The 21,635-nt window shown below is 35.9% G+C and overlaps 1 protein-coding gene across 2 annotated transcripts; it reads right to left on the bottom strand.

Annotated features, from left to right (window-relative positions):
* Window positions 1-15,862: 15,862 nt before the first annotated feature.
* On the bottom strand, window positions 15,863-21,409 carry LOC150075514 (uncharacterized). 2 transcript variants are annotated; one of them, XM_090388285.1, is made up of 2 exons: window positions 21,352-21,409; window positions 15,863-17,359 (listed from the first exon to the last, which is right to left on the bottom strand). In XM_090388285.1, the coding sequence occupies exon 2, from the start codon at window positions 17,213-17,215 to the stop codon at window positions 16,520-16,522; it is 696 nt and encodes a 231-aa protein (XP_090244411.1). In that variant the 5' UTR covers window positions 17,216-17,359; window positions 21,352-21,409; the 3' UTR covers window positions 15,863-16,519. The 2 variants fall into 2 exon arrangements, with proteins under 2 accessions (XP_090244411.1, XP_090244410.1); XM_090388284.1 differs by lacking the exon at window positions 21,352-21,409 and adding an exon at window positions 20,937-21,061.
* Window positions 21,410-21,635: the final 226 nt, after the last annotated feature.

The following is a 21,635-nucleotide window of genomic DNA, read 5'->3' as shown; positions in this document are numbered from 1 at the left end:
TGGGCTGTAATTTTGCATTACTGTATCAAATTTCGTTCTGTCTAATAAAAAAATAAATATCAATAATCTTGATGTATACTGTATTACTAACAGACATTATTCTGTATATTTGGTGCTGGTCTTTTCTAGTGCTCAGTAATTTTTTGTGTGCAGTATTCTCCCCAGGCTTATCGAATGGATCAAAGGTCGCGGGTTCGATTCCTGCCTCGGGCTTGGATCAAAGTACTGCAAAAACCTTGGGAGGTGCATTATGGCCACAGAAGCCTATACACCAACAACTACCAAAAAAAAAAAATCGAATGGGCACACCACCCGGTGAATTTAATTGACTGCAAAGCTAAAATTTAAGCAATTCTCGTGGTACTGTATGGTACTGCTCATTGATCTCAATCAATATTAATTCTAACATACTATGCAATCGAGGTAAATGCGACAGGAGCATATGTTAAATTATGCAATTCATTTTTGCTCTTGATTGCTTAAGTCACATTTATAAATAACAGAAAATTTTATAATATTGCGAAGTATTACACTTCCCCACCCAGCTACTTCATAATGCCACACGGCTGGCAAAATTTTCTGGGCAGAACACTGGTGTGATTGTAAAGTTTTAAGATTTGCCCACTGCTAAAATAATACACAGTATGTTAATTCAAGCAAAAATCAAGTATTACTTCAGAACAAACTTAACTAACTCAAGTTATTAAACTGAATGATGAGGAAACTGAGAAGTTACAAAAAAAGTATATTTGAAAAACTTAATTTGAGAACAAATGGAAATAATACATATATATATGGTTGTGTTATTGAGCTTAATTTGTTTACTCCCAAAATTAAAGAGAAGATATTAAGGCCATTATGAAAAAAATTACCATATTCTATTAACTGTTACTGCACTGTTAATTTTTGAAGCTCTAAAGATCTATTGCATACATTTAACTGTTTCAATTTTTTTCTTATGGTTCCAAAAAATTGATCTGAAGCCCATTGTAGAAAGGGCAATATAAAGACATATTTAGTGATTCTGAAAATTCTGTATATAAAAATTATGTCACCATCACATAATATAAAACAGAATAATTAAATTTAGGATATGCACTTCAGATTGATTAAAATTTTGTTTCCAAACATCAATAAATTATGTTGAGTCTTTTCGAATGAAGGGAGTGATACTGATAGAACAGCCGTCTAATGTATGTACTGGGAGTAAAGGTTTAAGGAGAATATCTTGTTTCTCCAGTTATCCGGTGGGGTGGTGTGGTGTTGAAAAAATTTTTTTCTGCTACCCTGGGAGTATACAGAAGCCTCTAAAAAAGTTTATATTAAAATCTCCGTTTCTATACAGAGTGTTTCAAAAATAATGTTCAATAATTTAAAGGTGAAAAGTACAAACTAAAATAAGCAAAAAAGTCCCAGTGAACATCGGGCCTCAAATGAACCATTTTCGAGATAATGCACATTTTCTGTTAAGATCTGCCACTGACTATGGGAGCACTAGTTTAGCAAAAAGCTGTGAATCCTTTGGTAAGGGTGGTTTTATTAAACATAAGATAATACATTTTTAATTTTTGGTTTCGACACCACAGGATTTTACAGATGTTACATGTTACAGGACGTTCTTTCTAACACCCTTTCCTCAACATCAGGTGTTATAGCTGCCCGTACTCCATGTGCGAAGCACCCACACTCTCTAAAGCATTGATGTACCCTGATGAATGTGCCTGTTGGGCTGCCTTCGGTGGGGAAATGCTTCTTGGTACAAACATGCAGCCTCGAGTGCACTGCCATTGGCTTTACCATGAAGTGCATGTCCACATACTCTTCGTTGCTGTAACCTCTTTCCATGTTGACTATCCTTTGACAAGTACTAGTATGCTGGCTACGTCTGAGAGCATTGAGAGAGGGGAAAATAGAGAGAATGAGCATAATCTAACCTAAACAAACAAGTAAGCAGTGGATCCTAACTCTGTACAGTTCAACTTGTCAGTAGTGGATCCCAACTAGAAATGTGCAATATCTCAAACGATACACTTAAGGATCCCATGTTTACTGGGTTTTTTATATGTCGGTACAGTTCACCTTTAAATTATTGATCATCACTTTTGAAACACCCTGTATAATTCTGCACACAATTACATTTACAGTTTACATTACAGATACAACAGACAGAAAAAAAAATATAAAAACACCTTTTCATGATATAAACTATTTGCCCATCTATTTTCTTATGTGTGCCATCCTGATCTATGATGCATAGTCATTTTCTAAGTGGGGAAGAAGAGATTATTATTCATTTATACAGGGGGTTTCAACTAAAAGGTAAGTGGATCTATCTCACTTATTACTCTGTCCAGTTTTAATTAGCTTGAATGTTTTCTTTGCAGTTTAGTGCACATCCAACATGAGAATGGTCTTCCATTACTATGTAATAAAATTACTTATTTATTGTTTAGTGTTTTAAGACCTCATTTCAGAAATAATTTCCAACATATTTCACAAGGGGAGGATCTCTATTGAGAGTGAACTAATAAATGTTTTTTCAGAATATCTGATCTTGAATATGCCTTGCCACAAATTTCACAGGGGAACTGTTTCTCTAAAGTGTGAATTAATAAATGTCTTTTCACAGAAGCTGACTGTGAAAATGCCTTGCCACATATTTTACAAGAATAAGGTTTTTCCTGAGTGTGAACATTTAAATGTGTTTTCATGTTACTTAATTGGGAAAATGACTTCCCACATATTTTACAAGGGAAAGGTTTCTCCTGAGTGTGAACCATTAAATGGTCTTTCAGACATCTGGATCGTGAAAATACCTTACCACATATTTCACAAGCAAAGGGTTTTTCGTCAGAATGAACCATTAAATGTTCCTTCAGGTAACCCAATCTTGCAAATGCTTTGCTACATAATTCACAACGGAATAATTTCTCTTCAGTATGAAGTTTTAAATGTTGTTTTAGATTACCTGATAATAAAAATACCTTGCCACATATTTCACAACAGAAGAGTTTCTCCTGAGAAGAGTGAATTAATAAATGTGTTTTAAGTTTATCATAGCTTAAAAATGCCTTGCTGCATATTTCACAAAGAAAGGGTTTCTCCTGAGTATGAATTCTTATATGTCGATTTAGATGAGCTGGTCGTGAAAATGTCTTGCCACACATTTTGCAAGATGAGGCTTTCTTCTTCTTTTCAATCAGGGACATTTTTAGATTTTTATTCTGAGCTTAAACTGCTGATAATTATTACTTGCCAGTTAGGGATTGTTTATATATATTTATTCCCTATGTTTGCTTCTCTCTTCAATATTAAACTGGATAGTACAAATGATTTATTGTCCTTGCTGAATCTGAAAAATATAAATGGAAGAAAAGAGATGAAATATTTATAATACACAACTCACACAAAGAAGAAATACTGATGAGTCATGTTACTTTACATTTTTAAAACAATATCTTCAAATATTTCATTTACATACTTCTGCAAATTTAGAGATATAGTGACTAGATAATGAAAAAAGAAATTTAATATTGGAACTATTATACATATGTTATATGACTATTATTTATAGAGAAAGGCCAAAACATTGACTGTCCTCTACTATCTGCTAAACCAAGGATATACAAAAACATTAAGCAATCTGGAAGTAATTGGAATATATTAGCATTGGTAGAGGCACATAATGCAAAAAAGCAAGCTTATATACAGCATCAGCCAAAAAAAAAAAAAAAAATCCTTCCCGTTTCACCCATCCATTCACTTCATAAGCTTCTCTAGTTCAGCACTGAATTTATTTAAACTGTCAACTTCCATGACAGATAGAAGTTTATTCCAGCAATCAACAACCTGCTGGCTAAAGGCAAATTTCTTTATTCTGCTTCTGCAATTTGAATTTATGCCCCCTCAGGTGCAGAATCTGATCAAGAGGAAGAATCTCATCAGCATTGCGCTTGCTCAAACCCAGAGGCGGATTTAATGGCGGGCGCACTGGGTGCACGCCCTGGGCCCTGACTTCTGAAGGGCCCATGCAAAACCCCAACAAATTAGTTGAACATATTAGTTCAAAACTTTGTGATTATTATTATGCTATTATTAATTATATTATACATATATTATATTCAAATTTTATTGGAAATAAAACATTAATAGTACATAATATTTTTTATTTATTTAAAAAAATGGTTAACATGTATTTTTATTTTCTTCTTTCTCTTTTTTTTAAGGGGCCCAATATTTTCTTCTGTGCCCAGGGCCTCAACAGACCTTAATCAGCCTCTGCTCAAACCATTCAAGACCTTATACAACTCTATCAAGATCCTGTCGCAGGTGCCTAGTGTCCAGACACTGCCACACTTTGCTTTATCAACTTTTATCTCAGCAACACTTTGTTCCCCTTACTAATCTTGTTGCCGTTTTCTGTACTTGTTCGAGCAGCTCTACATCTTTCCTAAAATGAAGCCTCCGACTTGTATGGAGTACTGAAGGTGTGACCTCACCATTGTCTTATACAAGGGGATAATCACCTCCTTATCCCTGTATATCATTGACAAAACCCCATCAGCTGTCTGGGAAGCCTGAGTTACTGCTACCCACATGCAGTACAATAATTTGCATTTATAAATGTTCAACTTCAGTTGACATTTCTCTGGTAACTTTTATAGATCTTGTTGCAGTAACAACAGGATCTCATGTTTCTAGATCCTGTTGGAGTAGCAACAGGATCTAGAAACAAGCATTTCTAGATCCTGTTGAGAACTGCACATCAACAACAGAAATGGGTAATACTGCAGTATATGGGTAAAACAAAGTACAAGAAAGTGATTGGCAGGAAAAGGCACCTTTCACTCACTGGTTTCGGCTTCCCCCTCTCCTTACCCGCACGTTACAGGCGTCACAATGTGTCGGAGCTGATATCAAGAAAAATAAACAGTAAAAGAAAGCAAAAAAATGGGTGAATAGAAAAAGATGCGATTTTTATGCAAATGAAACTCGGCTCATCAGTTCTGGCATGCTGGCTGGTATATTTCGCCAACTCGGTTCAGGAAAACCATAAAAACACACTAATAGCAAATAAAAGAAAAAAAAAAGGAACGGCAGTAGACAAAAATATCCGATAGCAGCACGATGGCGACGACCAAACAATAATCGAGCAGTAAACAACACAAAACAGCCAATCACAGAACTCGACAGGACGAACACTCAGTCCATCGGTCATACCCACAACGCGATAAGGTGCACCCATAAAATGGATTTCAACCATTTTCGTAATTTTTTAAAACAAGTAGCAAACATTAACACCAGACACAACCACTGAAACGTCTCGCCCGTCCTTTACTAGACGTTTTCGAGTACATTAACAATGACAATTATTCGTCCACCCCTAGAGAATTTTTTATTTTTTTTTTCTCTGTGGGCAGTCGCCCTCACACACCCGCTTCTATCAAGAAACCTAGGTCGAGAGAATCACGCACTAACAACTAATATAATAACTACAAAAATAATCAAATCATCAAAAAACTACTTGAATACAAATAAAACTCAACTCAGAGAAAATAGCAGAGAGTAGCACGATGGCGATGAGTAAACCTCTGATTTTGATAACACAATAAAGACTAGCACAGTAATCAGATTTAGAGTGGACACTTGCTCAATTACTACCAGCGCCACGAGTAGCATACCTTTAAACTAACGCGGCCATCGAAACACACAGAGTACTAACGCGCATGCCCATTGCTAAAAAAGCTGTTCTGTATTCGAAAAGATTAATTTTCGTTGAGCGTAGCAAGTTCATTTTTAATTACATTTTTGGTTACTATTAATATAACTAATTGTGCATTATTATTATTATTATTATTATTATTGTGCAATTGTTTGTGACATCATGAACAAGAAGTGTTTCTTAAGTAAGAAATCTGGAGTGCGATTGCACCGATTTCCGAAGGAACATTTAAGGTAGTAGTAACAGAGGCATGTGACACAAGAAAGCGTAGGTAGCATCAGGCAAAAAAAAAAAAAAAAATCCACACAACCGTTCCCTCTAAAAGTTTGTCCAGTTCCTTCTTGAATTTATTTAAGCTATCAACTTCCACAACGACAGATGGAAGTTTGTTCCAGCAATTAACCAACCACTGGCTAAATGCAAATTCCCGCACATCTATTCTACAACTGTCTTTCCTCAATTTGAATTTATGCCCCCTCAGGTTCATAATCTGAGCAAGCGGAAGAGTCCCATCAGAATTCAGCGTGCTCAACCCACACCTTAATCGGATCACCTGGCAGGTGCCTAGTCTCTAGCCACTGCAATTTGCAGAACTTACTTAATTTTCCCACGGCAGTGGAAAAACGATCTCATGAAACGTTAAAGTTCAGTGGCCATCGCAATCCAAACACTACCGACCCATCTCCAACTTCTCCAGCCTGCTGAAGCTCCTGGAGAAGGCCTTACTACCCATCCTCACTAAGCAGATCTTGCCCAGTAATCCAGCCCGAATTCACTACTCCCTTCCAAACAGATCAATGATCACCAATCTGCTGGTGACCACGAGTCCAACTTGCCAGCATTTGAGAAAAGGCAAGAACTAGCTATTTCTTACTTAGACATTGAGGCTGCATTTGATGCCGTCCAAGTAAACTAACTTCTCACTCTCCAGGAACGCCACTTCCAGATCACACGGAACGTACTATGCTTTCTCTCCTCTCTTCTGCATGACAGAATTATAAAGCTTCATACAGGAGATCGCACCCTTACAAGATCCGTCACTGCAGAAGTCCCACAAGGAGGGCTCCTTTCGGGCCTTTTGTTTTCATCTATTATCTCGAGGACCGCGGCAAGTGGATAGGCGAGGTAAGCGTCGCCTACGGGCGCCAGTTCAGTAGGGTGCCAAAATTTTTTTTTTGACATATATAAATCGGACCTCTGTTTAACGAACTTCTTCAAAAGGAAATTTTCTATTTAGCGATATTTTTTTAAATTATCCTTGGTATTTACATTTACAATAGTTTCCGTGGAAAAGAAAATTTGCATATAACGAACGGATTACGAGACTTAATTGGCAACTAGAGGTGTGAACTATTAACGCATTAATAGTTCACACGTCTAGTCTTCAGGCAATTGTGACAATTAGTGCTGCTACTAAGCACGAATTGAGAGTTAAAGGAATTATCATTCTGTAACTTAGTGGTACTCGTAAAACCCATCCAACCGCCTGTTCCAATTACCCAGAAGTTGCGCGGGTCATCTGATTGGTTAACGTTTACCGGTATTCAACACGCAGGCAAATAATTCATTTGAAATAAATACAGTACATGAAATGGCAGACTTACATTAATATTCTTATTATCTGGAATTGTGTTCAGTGCCAGATTAAGGTACAGGCTAGCACAGCTCTTTCCTGGGGCGCCAAAACCAGAAGAACATTTGAGACATAAAAATATATATCTTAAGTAAAGGGCGCCAAAAAATCTTTCTATCCAGTGCACTGAAATACCTTGGTACCGGCAATGTCTGTGTTTCATATTTATATTTCGGAGGGTTAATTCTCCAGAGCATGGCTACAAACCCGTACCTCAGCAAGAAAGAGAGGAAGAAAACAGTGATCGGACGTGAAGGCAAATCCAACTTGCTGCTATTCCCGTCTACTCGCCTGCATGTTACTGGGGGTTGTCACGTTACATCACAATATGTCGGAGCTGAAATGAAGAAAAAGAAATGACAAATCGGCAATTATTTTTAAATTAACAAAAATTACCACACAGTAGCATTAGTGAAGGCACATGATGCAAGAAAGCAAGCTTATATAGCATTACCCCAAAAAAAAATAAAAATCGAATTTCACCAATCTGCTCGCTCCAAATGTTTGACTAGTTCTGCCTTCAATCTATTTAAGCTATCAACTTCTACAACGACAGATGACAGTTTGTTCCAGCAATCAACCACGCGCCGGCTAAAGGCAAACTTCCGCACATCTATCCTACAACTGTCTTTCCTCAATTTGAATTTCTGATCTCTCAGGCGATTATTCTGATTATTAAGAGGAAGAATCCTATCAGCACTGAGCATACACAAACCATTCAAGGCTTTATACACCTGAATCAGAACAAATCGCAGGTGCCTAGTCTCATTGTGATTTGCAAAACTTAAGTCTTCCTTCGTAAGAGCAACCCTTTGTTCCTTTCACTAATCTTGTTGCCCTTCTCTGCACTCGCTCCAGTAGCTCTATATCCTTCCTAAAATGAGGCCTCCAGACCTGTACGCAGTACTCAAGGTGTGGCCTGTTCATGCCTTATACAAGGGGACAATCACCTCCTTATCCCTGCTAAACAAATTTATGTATATCATTGACAAGACACCTCTGAGCAGTGCAGACCGTCTTACAGACTGTCTGCACTGTTCAGAGGTGTCTTGATTGTGCAGGCAGATATGAAGTTTTCTGAGCAACACAGACAGTCTTGCAGACTGTCTGCACTGCTCAGAAAACTTCATATCTGCCTGAACAATTATCCCCAAGTCCTTTTCATTCTCTACCACTATCAGTGTACTATGACACAGCTGATAGGTTATTCTGCAGTTACTGCTTCCCATATGTAGTACTTTACATTTGTCAATGTTAAACTTCATTTGCCACCCGTCAGCCCATCTACTCAACTTTTCTAGATCCTGTTGCAGCAGCGTACTGTCATTAACAACCCTGCCAACCTTCGTATTGTCTGTAAACTTAGATATTAAGTATGTAAACTTAGATATACCATCATCAATATCATTAATAAATACAGAAAACAACAATAGACCCAACGGAACCCTGAGGGACTCCACTAATAACATTAGTCCATGAAGAGCAGTGTCAATTGATTACAACTCTCTGTCTTCTCCCACTCAACCATCCCTTTATTCCTAGCAGCAATTTGCCTCCAATGCCACACTGCTCCACTTTCTGCAGTAGTCTTCCATGTGCAAGAGTATCAAAAGATTTTCTAAGATCCAAATATATGATATCAAAGTTATTCCCTTCATTTCAAAGAACCACTACCACTGATTCTTCTCTTCCTACATTACTAGATTATTTCACGTGCATTAACTATGAGAATTGCTCATGCACGTTAACAGTGTTTCCTTTTTTTTTGTTCTGGGGGCTGGTGATATAAAGAGAATCCGATACTAACAACTCATACATTTTATCCAGTTATATTGAAGAAGGCAGCTAGGGAAGTAAGCAAATCCTTAGCCATAATTATGAGAGAATCCTTAGAGTCAGGGTAAGTTCCCATCGACTGGAGATGTGCAAATGTATCCCCAGTTGACAAAGGGGGTGTAAAGAGTGACACAAATAATTATAGACCTGTTAGTTTAACTTCTGTTCCAGGGAAAATAAAGGGATGGTTGAGTGGGAGACAGCAGAGAGGGTTAATAAATTGACACTGCTCTACCTGGACTAATGTTATTAGTGGAGTTCCCCAGGGTTCGGTGCTGGGCCCATTGTTGTTTTATCTATTTATCAGTGATATCGATGAAGGTACACCAGGCTTATTGTCCAAGTTTGTAGATGATACAAAAGTTGTCAGCGCAGTAAAGACAGCATGCTACTGCAACAGGATCTAGAAAAGTTAGGTAGATGGTCTGAGAAGTGGCAACTGAAGTTTAACATTGACAAATGCAAAGTACTACATATGGGTACCAGTAACCCAAGAGACACATACTAACTGTGTGGTACTACTCTCGGGGATGGGGAGAGTGATAGAGACCTGGGGTTAATTGTGCAGCAGATATGAAGTTCTCAGTGCAGTGCGGAAGGGCTGTCTGAGCAGGTAATCGAGTTTTGCTAATTTTTCTAGCAGAGACAAGGAAGTCATTATCCCTTTACTTAAGGCAATGGTCAGGCTACACCTTGAGTACTGCGTACAGGTCTGGAGGCCTCATATTAGGAAGGATGTAGAGTTGCTAGAACGAGAGAATGGAAAACAAGAATGGTGAAAGGAACAAAGGGAGGGTGCGCTTACGAAGAAAGGCTTAAATCTGTAAGTTGGCATTAGCATTAGTAGAGGAATATGATGCAAGAAAGCAAGCTTATGCAGCATCAGCCAAAAAAAAAAAAAAAAAAAAACTTCCACTTCACCCCTCCGTTCGTTCGAAATACCTTCCCAGTTGAGCCCTAAATTTATTTAGGCTATCAACTTCCACAACAAGGGATGGAAGTCTGTTCCACCAACCAACTACCCGCTGGCTAAAGGCAAATTTCCGCACATCTATCCTACGTCAGTCTTACCTCAATTTGAATTTATGCCCTCTCAGGTGATTATTCTGAGCAAGAGGAAGAATCCCATAGGCATTAAGCAAGCTCAAGTTGCAGCATCTAGAGACTAGGCACCTGCGATGTGATTTGATTGAGGTGTATAAGGCGTTGAATGGTTTGAGCAGGCTCAATGCCCATGTTCTGGAGTTGAGGCAGATTAATGTATATGATACTATTTTTAAAAAGGCAGTATATAATGTTCAGGGGATTTTCAAAAGATTTTTTATGAAAATGGTAACAGTAACTTTTTAAAACTTTCTGAAACAATTGCTAAATTTGATTCAGTTATGGCAGAACACATTCGCCGTATTCAGAAATCAGAATCGAAAAATATAGTGCATTGTTTGGGTGATCAAATACAAAATGAAATTATTGAAATAATTTCACAAAATATTACAGATAAAATGCTAGAAATTACTAGAGAAGCTAGTCATTTCTAGTATTTTGCTATAATCACTGAAGATGAAAATAAAGATATGGATACAAGGAATCATGCTAAATCAATAGCCTTAAATATAACATCTTATAAGCTTCTTTATTCAGTTATAATTTGGCATGATATTTTAAATAAAATTAAACCGGTAAGTAAAATGCTCCAAATAGTGGGGGGGGAAAGGATTCTGATATATATGTAGCTCTTGAATGTCTACAAAATATGTTGAAAACAGAACAGAAGAATCAGTCCAACAAACTCTTGATTCGGCTTATAATATGACTGCTATCACTGGCATTTGAAGCTTCCTTTCCAGAAGTAAGCTTGGATTGGATTGGTTTGAATTTTATTGGTGCATTAGCAACTAAGGCTATAATGCGCCAGAAGTAAGCACTAAGGAAAAGTTGAAAAAACGTCATTTCGATTTCATAATCGAAGTAGAGATGAAGCAATTCTGGATCCACAACAAAATTTCAAAATTAATTTTTTTCTTTCAAATTATAGACGCAACAATTTTCTCATTAACTGAAAGGTTTAAAAATATGAAAGAACATGTAGAAATATTTAAAATGTTTTATATTTCTGAATTAAAAAATGGTCAAATGACGATTTATTAAGTAATTGCAAATATTGACAACACGATATTACTCCATTTGAAGTGTTACAATATATTTCTAAAAACGATTTTATAGGCATTTGTCCAAATGTAGCAGTTGCATTAAGAATTTTTCTAACTTTACCAGTTTCACGCAGACCTCATATGTATAATGGGAAAAAGGCGAGGACAAAAAAAAAAAAAAAAAAAAAACTGATGCAAGGAAGCCTGAGGCTTATGCTGCACCAGGCAGAAAAAAAAAAAAGGGAATCACCAATAAAGAGAAGAATGATGATATCCAGCTCAGGACCTGGGTATGCCAAGCCCGTACTCACCAGATGTGATCCCTTTGTTTGTTGTTTCATTATACAGCAGACTCTCGGTTTACCGGGACGGTTTAAGACTCCAAATTAAAAATGAAATCATAAAATTCAAGTAATAACTAGAACAGGTATAGACAGATGTTTTGCAAGTCGTAAATAAGCGACATTATAAATAGTCATTGAGAGATTAGTGTACCTATTATCTTGCAACCCCCGCAGCTCAAAAAAAAAAAAGAAAAAAAAAGTTAGTGCGTCGCGTTGATTGTGTTCAATCAGCACAACAAAAGGCAAATTTTGATATCAGTTTTTACAGTACTAATGTGCGTTATTTATGTCAGGGATATCGGAATTATTATTATTATTTTTTTTTTTTTTTAGAAATCGCGAAAATGATGGGCAAACACAACAGTTGTGCTTTTAATTAAACAAAAACTCGAAATTATTCAAAAGTTTGAAAACGGTGCATTTCTAATGAACCATTATAATGTTGGTCACCAAACCATACTCAGCATTGTAAAAAATAAAGAAAGCTATTCGATTTAAAATCGACATCGTAAAAAATAAAGAGAAGCATCGTATCCGACAAGCGAGTAGTAAATGGTGTTTTTTTATCTATCGCCATACTTTTTATGTAGGTTGCTGAACATTTTTCGATACAGTAAACCCCCGACTTACGTAACGTTACGTTATTTATATATTTTTTAGATGACTAAAGATTTCAGTGAAGGGGGGGGGGGGGGGGAACACACATTTTACTATAATACTGTATCTTAAAAATCCACAGAATTCCAGCTATCGGTATTATCGCAAATGCAATAAAACGAGTTTACTTCCCGTTTATAATGAATTGCAGTAACAAAAAAGCCCAAAACCCGAAAAGTGCAAATTGTTTTTATTATTTTATGGTACTCTTCTTCTTCAAGAGGAGTGTTTCCATTTATAATGGATTTCTTCAGCCTACAAGTTATTTTTTGGTAGGAATTTTTTCCCGCGGTTCAAGGTGTCTTGGTCAGTTAAGCCTCTGGCTGTCATGCACTCGCGTACTCCATCCATGTCCTCTTCTTCTTCCTCCAGGAGGTATCCATTCCTGGATAGCCTTTGGATGGTGGTGACCATCAGAAATATGCTTTAGTAAAATGTGAGTTCGCATGGGGTGATAACAGTGAGTTTTCGCCTTAACCCTGTGAAGTTCTTTTCAGAAAATTTAATTTTGACTGTTCATGGTGCCGACCAAGAAAATAAGTGACAGCACTACTAGTAAATCTAACAAGAAAAGGAAAGCAATCGAGTTGGATCAGAAAATTAAAATAATAAGGATGTATGAAAATTGCTAAATATTAACAAGTGTCGCGGGGAATTCAGAGATGTCAGTGCCAACAGTGAACATGGAGAAAGACTGAATACGAGAAGCAGTGAAGGGATCGGTACCAATGAAGTCAACTAAAACAACCAAAGCTATGAAACACATATCAGTTTTTACAGTACTAATGTGCGTTTTTTCTTCCTTTTATGTTTTCTTTTCTTCTGTGAGACTCTGGCTACTTCACCACTGTCTCCAGATATATTTTTAATTGGTTCAATTAAAAACTTTAACTATTTTTCTTCATTCTTCTGAGAATATTATGTGGTTTATTGTAATTTTGGCATATCAGGGATATAGTAGCAATATTTTATTAGTTATTCCTGAGTTACATAAGAAGTCCTGGAAAGTATCTCTTAAGTAAGTCGGTGATTTGCTGTTTTTTTGATTAACCGGGAAATCGAATATCATTGAATTTTTTTTTACCATCTATCCTGGAAAATAGAGAGTCTACTGTATTAATCCCAGAATAACACATTATCTGGCACCAGACTCACTAAAAATACTTAAGAGGAAAATATAATTACGCATAATTGTACAGTCTAAGATGATTCTTTCAGTAGTGCCAACAGGCTGCCCACGGAATTCTGTCAAATATATACAGGAATTTTCACCTCTCTTTCACTGCTGGTAAAATATAGAGGAATTTTACCAGCAGTGAAAGAGAGGTGATTGTCCTAATGTATAAAGCAATAGGAATACTACATTTAAGAAGAATGTTTATTTCTTGGAAAGGGTGCAGAGCAGAGCAACAAGATTAGTTTTGTGCACAAAAAACTTTTCTTACAAAGGCTGGGTTCTGCAAATTGCAGTCTCTGAAAAGTGTGTATTCATGTAGTGACCTAATTGTAGTGTATGGGGCTTTAAAAGGGGTAAGTATACTAATGACATCTTTACTCTATCCTGGCTATAAACATATGAGGAAGAATATATTTAAATTGGGAAAAGGATATCTGCACAACAGATGTGAAGGAATTTAAATTCGGCCAGATTATTCAATACGCCGAACTTTTGCTAGAGTTGTTGGAGCTGACCGGGCTAGCCAGGTGGGTAAAGTGCCTGCCTGGCAACCCAAAGGTCGCGGGTTCGAATCCCGCCTCAAGCTTGGATCAAAGTACTGCAAAAAGCTTGGGAGGTGCATTATGGCCACAGAAGCTGATGCGGCAACAACTACCAAAAAAAAAAAAAAAGTGGTTGGAAGTGGCCAATTTCAATAAGCTGAAGGTTTGGACAAATTATTGGAAAGAAAGGGCAATTTTTTTTTTTTTTTTTTTTGGATGACTTCATTACAGACAAAGTAATAGTTACTATTACTATTAGTAGTGGCAAATGATGCAAGAAAGCAAGCTTAAATGGCACCAGCAAAAAAAAAAAAAAACAAATCCCATTTCACCTATCCATTTCTTCCAATAATTTGTCTAGCTTAAGTTATCAACTCCTACAGCAACAGAAAGCAATTTGTTTCAGAAATCAATCACAGAATGATTGTGTCCCCTGACAATTTGTAGGCATATGAAGCAAACCTTCTTCCTTGTCATTAGTCTCTTAGTCTAAAAAGGTAAATAGCGTATCTGATTGCTTTCCTGGAACTTACCATTATTTAACATTTGCAATTTGGTAATTGTATCACTTTGGTCTCACTGAAAAGAATTTAAAAATTGGTCGAGCCAGTTATAATCACCTTTGCAAAAACAATACCGTTTACAAGTTATTTATTTGAATAAATCTCACAATAATATACTATGATCACTGCTGACTCCTTTACTAGAAGATTCTTTATCTTAATTATTTACTGTGCCCCAGCTTTTTTGTATAAAGATGTATTGTGTGCTTGTTTATGCTGTTAGTAATAACCGTAAGACAGCCCATATAATTCTATTTTAATGTGGACTCTCAGAAGACCTTATAATCAAAACCAAGGCTACTACACATACCAAGAGGAACAATACAATTACTTGTATCTCTGCTTATGGCTCTCATTAAGTCACTTCCCCGTGCATTTTCCTCTACCAGCAGATTTCAAAATCAGGGAACATTGTCCCAAATATTCTTGCATATTTCAGTAGATTTTGCATATTTCTCCTACTATATATATATATATATATATATTACACACAGACCCAGAGAAATTCACTCATTTTTGAAATAAACATCTATTTGGTATTGTAATTTCTGGCGAGCTGTAATTTTGTGTGTGGCTGTATCAAATTCACTTGTGACTAATTAAAGGAATAAATATTAACATTCTCAAAACATTGTTACAAACGGGCATTATTCTCTATATTTGGTAGCATTCTTTTCTAGTGCTCAGTAATTTTTTGTGTTGTTGTAGGGTTCAAGCTTTTCCTTTTTCTAAAATAATATACAGTATGTTAATTCAAGCAAAAATCAAGTATTACTTCATTCATCTCAATTATTTAGATGAATAATTGAGATGAATGATAGAGAAGCTACAAAAAATGTATATTTAAAAAACTTAGTTTGAGAACATGAAATGATTTTTAAATATATCATTGTTATTGAGTTCACTTTGTTTACTTCTAAAGCTAAAAAGAGAAGTTATTAAAGTCATTATGAAAAAAAATATCATATTTTATTAACTGTTACTGTAGTGTTAATTTTTTGAATCTCCTATTGTGTATATTTTGCTGTTTCATTTTTTAATTATAGTTCCAGTAAAATTGATCTGAGGGCCATTGTAGAAAGGACAGTGTAATAACACATATTTTGTGATTCTGAAAAATCTTATATATATATATATATATATATATATATATATATATATTATTTTCTAAATTGTGTAATTTATTAGTCAAAATTTACATATTAAATTTTATTATTACAGTTCCTTGCAGCAGCGGATTCAGGGTAGGGAACCAGGCCCCTACCACGAATGCCCCTTTGCCATTTTTTGGAGAATACACACTAATCCTTTAAATTCGGTTTAGCTACAAAAACCAATTTTTTTTTCATTGTTATCATAGGATTTTATCTATTTTTGCATTGTGGCTCAGCTATTTTCAACTGAATACAGTTGGTAACAGTGACGCTGATGTGATCACCATTCTAGTTCGAGACATCATGCAGTTTGGTCATGTTTACTTCAAAGTAATTCAGACATTAGCTTTGTGTCCGCCAGTCACATTATGTTTGAGTGTCATATTTATATTGTTCTGTGCATTATTTTGTGCCTTGTTTGTGCATAAACAAGGAACAAAATGGTGCCCCTCCTGTCATTTTTTTTCTGGATCTGCCACTGGTTCCTTGTCATTATGTATGGTTATTTTCTAAGTGGGGAAGAAGAAATTATTATTCACTTATACACAATGTTTCAATTAAAAGGTACATGGATCTTTCTCACTCACCACTTTTAATAATCATGAATGTTTTTTTTTTTCAATCTGCACATTCAAATTGAGAATGGTCTTCCATTAGTATGTAATAAAATTACATATTTAGCTTTTTAAGACTACCTCCTTTCAGAAATAATCACCAACATATTGCAGAAGTAAAGGATCTCTACTGAGAGTGAACTAATAAATGTTTTTTCAGATATTCTGATCTTGAATATGCCTTGCCACAAATTTCACAAGGGAACAGTTTCTCTAAAGTGTGAATTAATAAATGTCTTTTCAGAGAACTAGATTGAGAAAATGCTTTGCCACATATTTTACAAGCATGAGGTTTCTCCTGAGTGTGAACATATAAATGTCGTTTCATGTTACTTAATTGGGAAAATGGCTGGCCACATATTTTACAAGGGAAAGGTTTCTCCTGAGTGTGAACCATTAAATGGTCTTTCAGACATCTGGATCGTGAAAATACCTTACCACATATTTCACAAGCAAAAGGTTTTTCCTCGGAATGAACTATTAAATGTTCCGTCAGATAACCCAATCTTGCAAATGCTTTGCTACACACTTCACAACGGAATAATTTCTCTTCAGTATGACCTTTTAAATGTTGTTTTAGTTTAGCTGATATTGAAAATGTCTTGCCACACATTTCGCAACAGAAGAGTTTCTCCCGAGTGGTGTGAATTAATAAATGTGCCTTAAGTGTATTATATCTTGAAAATGTCTTGCTGCATATTTCACAAAGGAAGGGTTTCTCCTGAGTATGAATTCTTACATGTCGTTTTAGTAGAGTCAAGCGTGAAATTGTCTTCCCACTCATTTTGCAAGATGGGACTTTTTTCTTTTCAATCATAGACATTTTTGGTCTGTTAATTTGAGCTTAAACTGCTGATAATTTTTTACTTGCCAGTTAAGAATTGTTTATATATCTTTATTCCTTATATTTGCTTCTCTTTTCCATATTAAACTGGATAGTAGAAATGATTTATTGTCCTTGTGGGATCTGAAAAATATAAAAAGGAGAGACGAGATGAAATGGTTATAGATATACAGCTCACACAAAGAAGATCTACAGATAAGTCACGTTATTTTACACTTTTAAAACAATATCTTTAAATCTTTCATTTGAATACTTCTGCTAATTTATAGATGCAATGACTACATAAATAAAAAAGTACTTCTATATGAAACTTTTATGCAAACTATATACTGCAACTCTTATTTATAGAGAATTGTCAGAAAATTGACTCTGCTTCACTATCTGCTAAACCAAGAACTTACAAAAAAAATTAAGCAATCTGAGAATAATTGAAATATATGTACGGGCCACGTAGCAGGCCTTAAAAGTCAACATAATGGCTATCACCTGAAAGAAAACATTTTCCTCACAGAAAATGGAATATGCTGAAAATGTTATCCAAATGACTGAAAAAGAGAAAAATGAATTTTTCCAACAAATCTGATTATACCAATGAATTAATTTTTGAACCAAACAGCAGCAAAACCAAATGTCGGGTTGATCAGAAGTTTGTGCAATTGTGCAAAAAGAATCTGCAAATAAATGAATCACTAGGAGACAGTAATCAGTGTTCTAATGTGGTATTTACTTAAAAATGAAACTACCATCAAGGGTAAAGGGAAGGGTTTTTGAATATGGTGGTCTCGGACAGTTTTTAAATTCCAAACTGTGGGGCCAACTGATGATGTTTACCAAATGATGAGGGTATTGAGGGTTCAACTGTTGATGATCCTGCTCAGGTAGCTGATAAACTGAATGAGTATTCAGCATCTATGTTCACACACGAGGAGATCTGTAGAGAAGGAAGCTAGAAGTTTATCCAGTCTAATAGAGAGCTGAATGACTTTGTAATAACTGAGACAAAAGTGGAGGAGAAATTGTTGAAGTTTAACATAAGAAAGGCACCTGAGGTCCATGGGATCCATTCGATTATGAGGCAGGCAGAAAAGGAACCAAGTACACCCTTAGCCATAATTATGAGAGCATCATTGGATTGAGGGGAGGTCCACACGGACTGGAGAAGTATAAATATGTCCCCAATTCACAAAGGGTGACACGAGTAATTACAAACCTGTTAGTTTCACTTATGTTCTGGGGAAAGTAATGAAATCACTCATTAACAAAGCAATCCAGGTTCATCTAGACAAGAAAGCAGCTAGAGTTGAGACACAACATGGGTTTGTTAAGGTGAAATTTTTCCTGACCAACTTGATTGGATACTACAATGTGATTACAAAGGAACTGGATGGAAAAAAATTATTTTGATATCATATAATTGGATTTCAGATAAGCTATTGATACTGTTGTAATGTTTAAATGAATAAAAGCACACATATTATGGGGCAGTTCTTAACTTCTGTATGATTTGCTGGTTCATCCAAATTACCAAATAGATAACTGTGGTTTTATAAACAGATCATGACAAGGTTTCAATGCTCAAATGCTGGAAATTGATGTTATTTTCAGAAAACTTAATTTTGAAATATTGCTCCTAGATCTGATTAATGTTCAAACAATCCGTAAGCGACAAACTGTCAACATTAGGCAAAAAATAAGCACCACCATATACCCAACAGCAAAAAGAATAATACAGCCTGTATATATCATATGAAACTTTTAAAGTTTATTGTTTTACTTGGGACAATAGTAAGGAAAAACTCTTGCTGCCAAAGGCCAGAAATCTCATTGCATCAACTACTATTTGGAGCAGTTGCAACATTGGCTGCGTCACAGCAATCAGTTTGTAAATGTGATTAGAAATTAGTTCCAATTTAGGAGGCTAATGCAAAGTTAAGTTGTAAAATAAACAGATTAAGTGGCATAGGGAACTCTGCAGATCTCATGGATCCGAATGTAGGCTACCAAATATAGACAGTACTGTCGAGCACTAGCAAGGGAACAAAAGAAAATGGCCTGTCCAGCCAGACTGGCTTTGTCCTTACAGAGATGGTCCAGAATCATGGACTCAACATGGAATCCCAGTAATACTCCAGTTTATGGGTACACTTATATACTTTGAGGAAGAAGGAGCATACTTGCATTAGACGGTATATGAATGTGCCTGACGTCATTCCTGCAAATCTAGGTTTAGTGTACTGTGTCACTTATACATAGATTGAGAAAACATTTCTGCAGTGGGTCACGGTTTGGATTTAATATAATGGCATATGGAGGAAAACTATTGTATTATAGTTCGTAACAAAATTATCAAATAAAAAAAAAAGGTTGTATTATGCTAGTAAAAGTAAAATTATGAAAATTAAAAAAAAAAAAGACTTTACAATCTTATACCCCTTCTGACTGATTGTTGCAAGTAGTAACCCCAGGGGCTCACATCTGGTGAGTATGAGCTTGGTACACCCAGGGTCCTGAGCTGGATATCATCATTCTTCTCTTTCTTGATGATTCCCTTCTACTTCCGACTCTTGTTCTCTCTCTCTCTCTCTCAGGGTAATTCAGTTTTTTTTTTTTTTTTTTTTTTTGCTGGTGCAGCATGAGCCTAGAGCTTCCTTGCACCATGTGGCTAATAATAATAATAATAATTGACATGCCTAGCCCGCTGTTGTTAGTCTTAGGGTGTTTATTCCCCACTCGCCATTGTTTGAAATATCAAGATATTTGAATATTCATGTTTTATGAATTCTGCAGGATATAAAATCTGTAAACCCTTTACAACTTCTCCAATTCGTTCATGAGTATTGTCTAACAGAATCTTATCCAAATATAGAAACAGCGCTATGAATTTTTCTTACCCTGCCTATAACGGTAGCTTCTTGTGAAAGGTTCTTCAAAACGAAAAAAATTCGGTTAAAATAATACACCTTCATTGCATATTTTGTTTTATGTTAAAAGTAATATATTTCACAATATTTTGTTTCTATGATTTTATACTGTACTAGATATATAAGAACTATCTAGTTTTCTAACTTCTTTGTAGTTACACGTACTTTCTTCGTAGTTTATATAGAATTAAATTCTCTGTAGATATAAACGAATATTTGAAAGTTTCTTTTTCTTTGATATTTTTGTTTTGTTATATTCATTGTATTATTTAAATTATTTTATTAATAAATATATGCAAATCGTAGACCGTTACAATAGTAATGTTTGTAAATTCATAATTGCAAGGGGGCGCAGAGGGGATAATTTCCCCAGGGGGCCGAGCATCAGGGACGAAAACTGAAGGAATTATCTATCACAATCAGGGGCGCTGGGAAGACATGTTGCCCCAGAGCATCGAAATGCTTAGCTACGCTACAGAAAAATTAACCACCTGCATATAATGGGGGTATACTTATAACACTTTTGCCCCAGGCGTGGGATTTCCTAGTTCCGGCTCTGCACACTACTGGAGAACTCAAACTCCTCGAATAGGCAACGCTTCCACAGTAGAGAACACAGAGCAGTGAATATCTACTGGTAGAGAAGACTTACATATTATCGGAAATTGTGTGGGGGGGGGTGGCTCAGACACATACCGCTACGGCCAAGAGAATCTTACACTAACAACTGAGAAAACAATGAAATCTCAAAAAACTACTTGAATAAAAAGAAAATTCACCTCTGAGAAAAATTGCTGAGGGCAGCACGATGGGGACAACTAAACCTCTAATTTTGATAACACGACATTAAACAACCGGGTAAAATTCCAGATAGCAGTACCACTTTAGAAAATGGCGTCGAGAAGTAGAGGGGAGAAAATAAACAGTGACGTAGGGTTTGTAACTCCTCCCACTCACTGCGTTTCTCCTCTACTTCTGGAAGACTGCACGTGGCGGATATCACGTGACATAACAGTTGTGACGCAAATTGTCTGTCCAATGCAACAATTTTTTCGGAGCACCAAATAACCGAAATGCAATTTATTCGGGGAAGAGAAAATGTCACGTAACACAGTAATATCTCAGAGTTAAAATTAAGAAAAATTAACACAAAACCAGCAATTTTTTTTCAAAACAAGAAATAAGAAGTAATACCAGGCGCCACCAAAGACCGGGTTTTGCTTGAGTCCCTCCTGCAACAACTGGCACAATACTGTGTGTTACAAGATAAACTTATGTCAAATAAACATAACACGAAAAATCGCATCACTTAAGTGTGATACTTGTTAGGTGGGACACAGCGAAAATAAATCACTAAAATTCAAAAGACACGAAAATTTAAAAATAATTAAATGCAAAATATTCCAGGCTGCACAAATTGCAACTAAACGCCACTATTTGAAGTGTCCGCATTTTCGTTTTATGGTTTTCAGGTTCCC

The sequence above is a fragment of the Mastigoproctus giganteus genome, chromosome 14 (genome assembly GCF_048544385.1).
Source record: "Mastigoproctus giganteus isolate SK-2022 chromosome 14, ASM4854438v1, whole genome shotgun sequence".
NCBI classification, from domain to species: Eukaryota; Metazoa; Arthropoda; class Arachnida; order Uropygi; family Thelyphonidae; genus Mastigoproctus; species Mastigoproctus giganteus.
The sequence above is the reverse complement of the archived record's forward strand: the minus strand, read 5'-3'. Positions and strand labels throughout refer to the sequence as shown.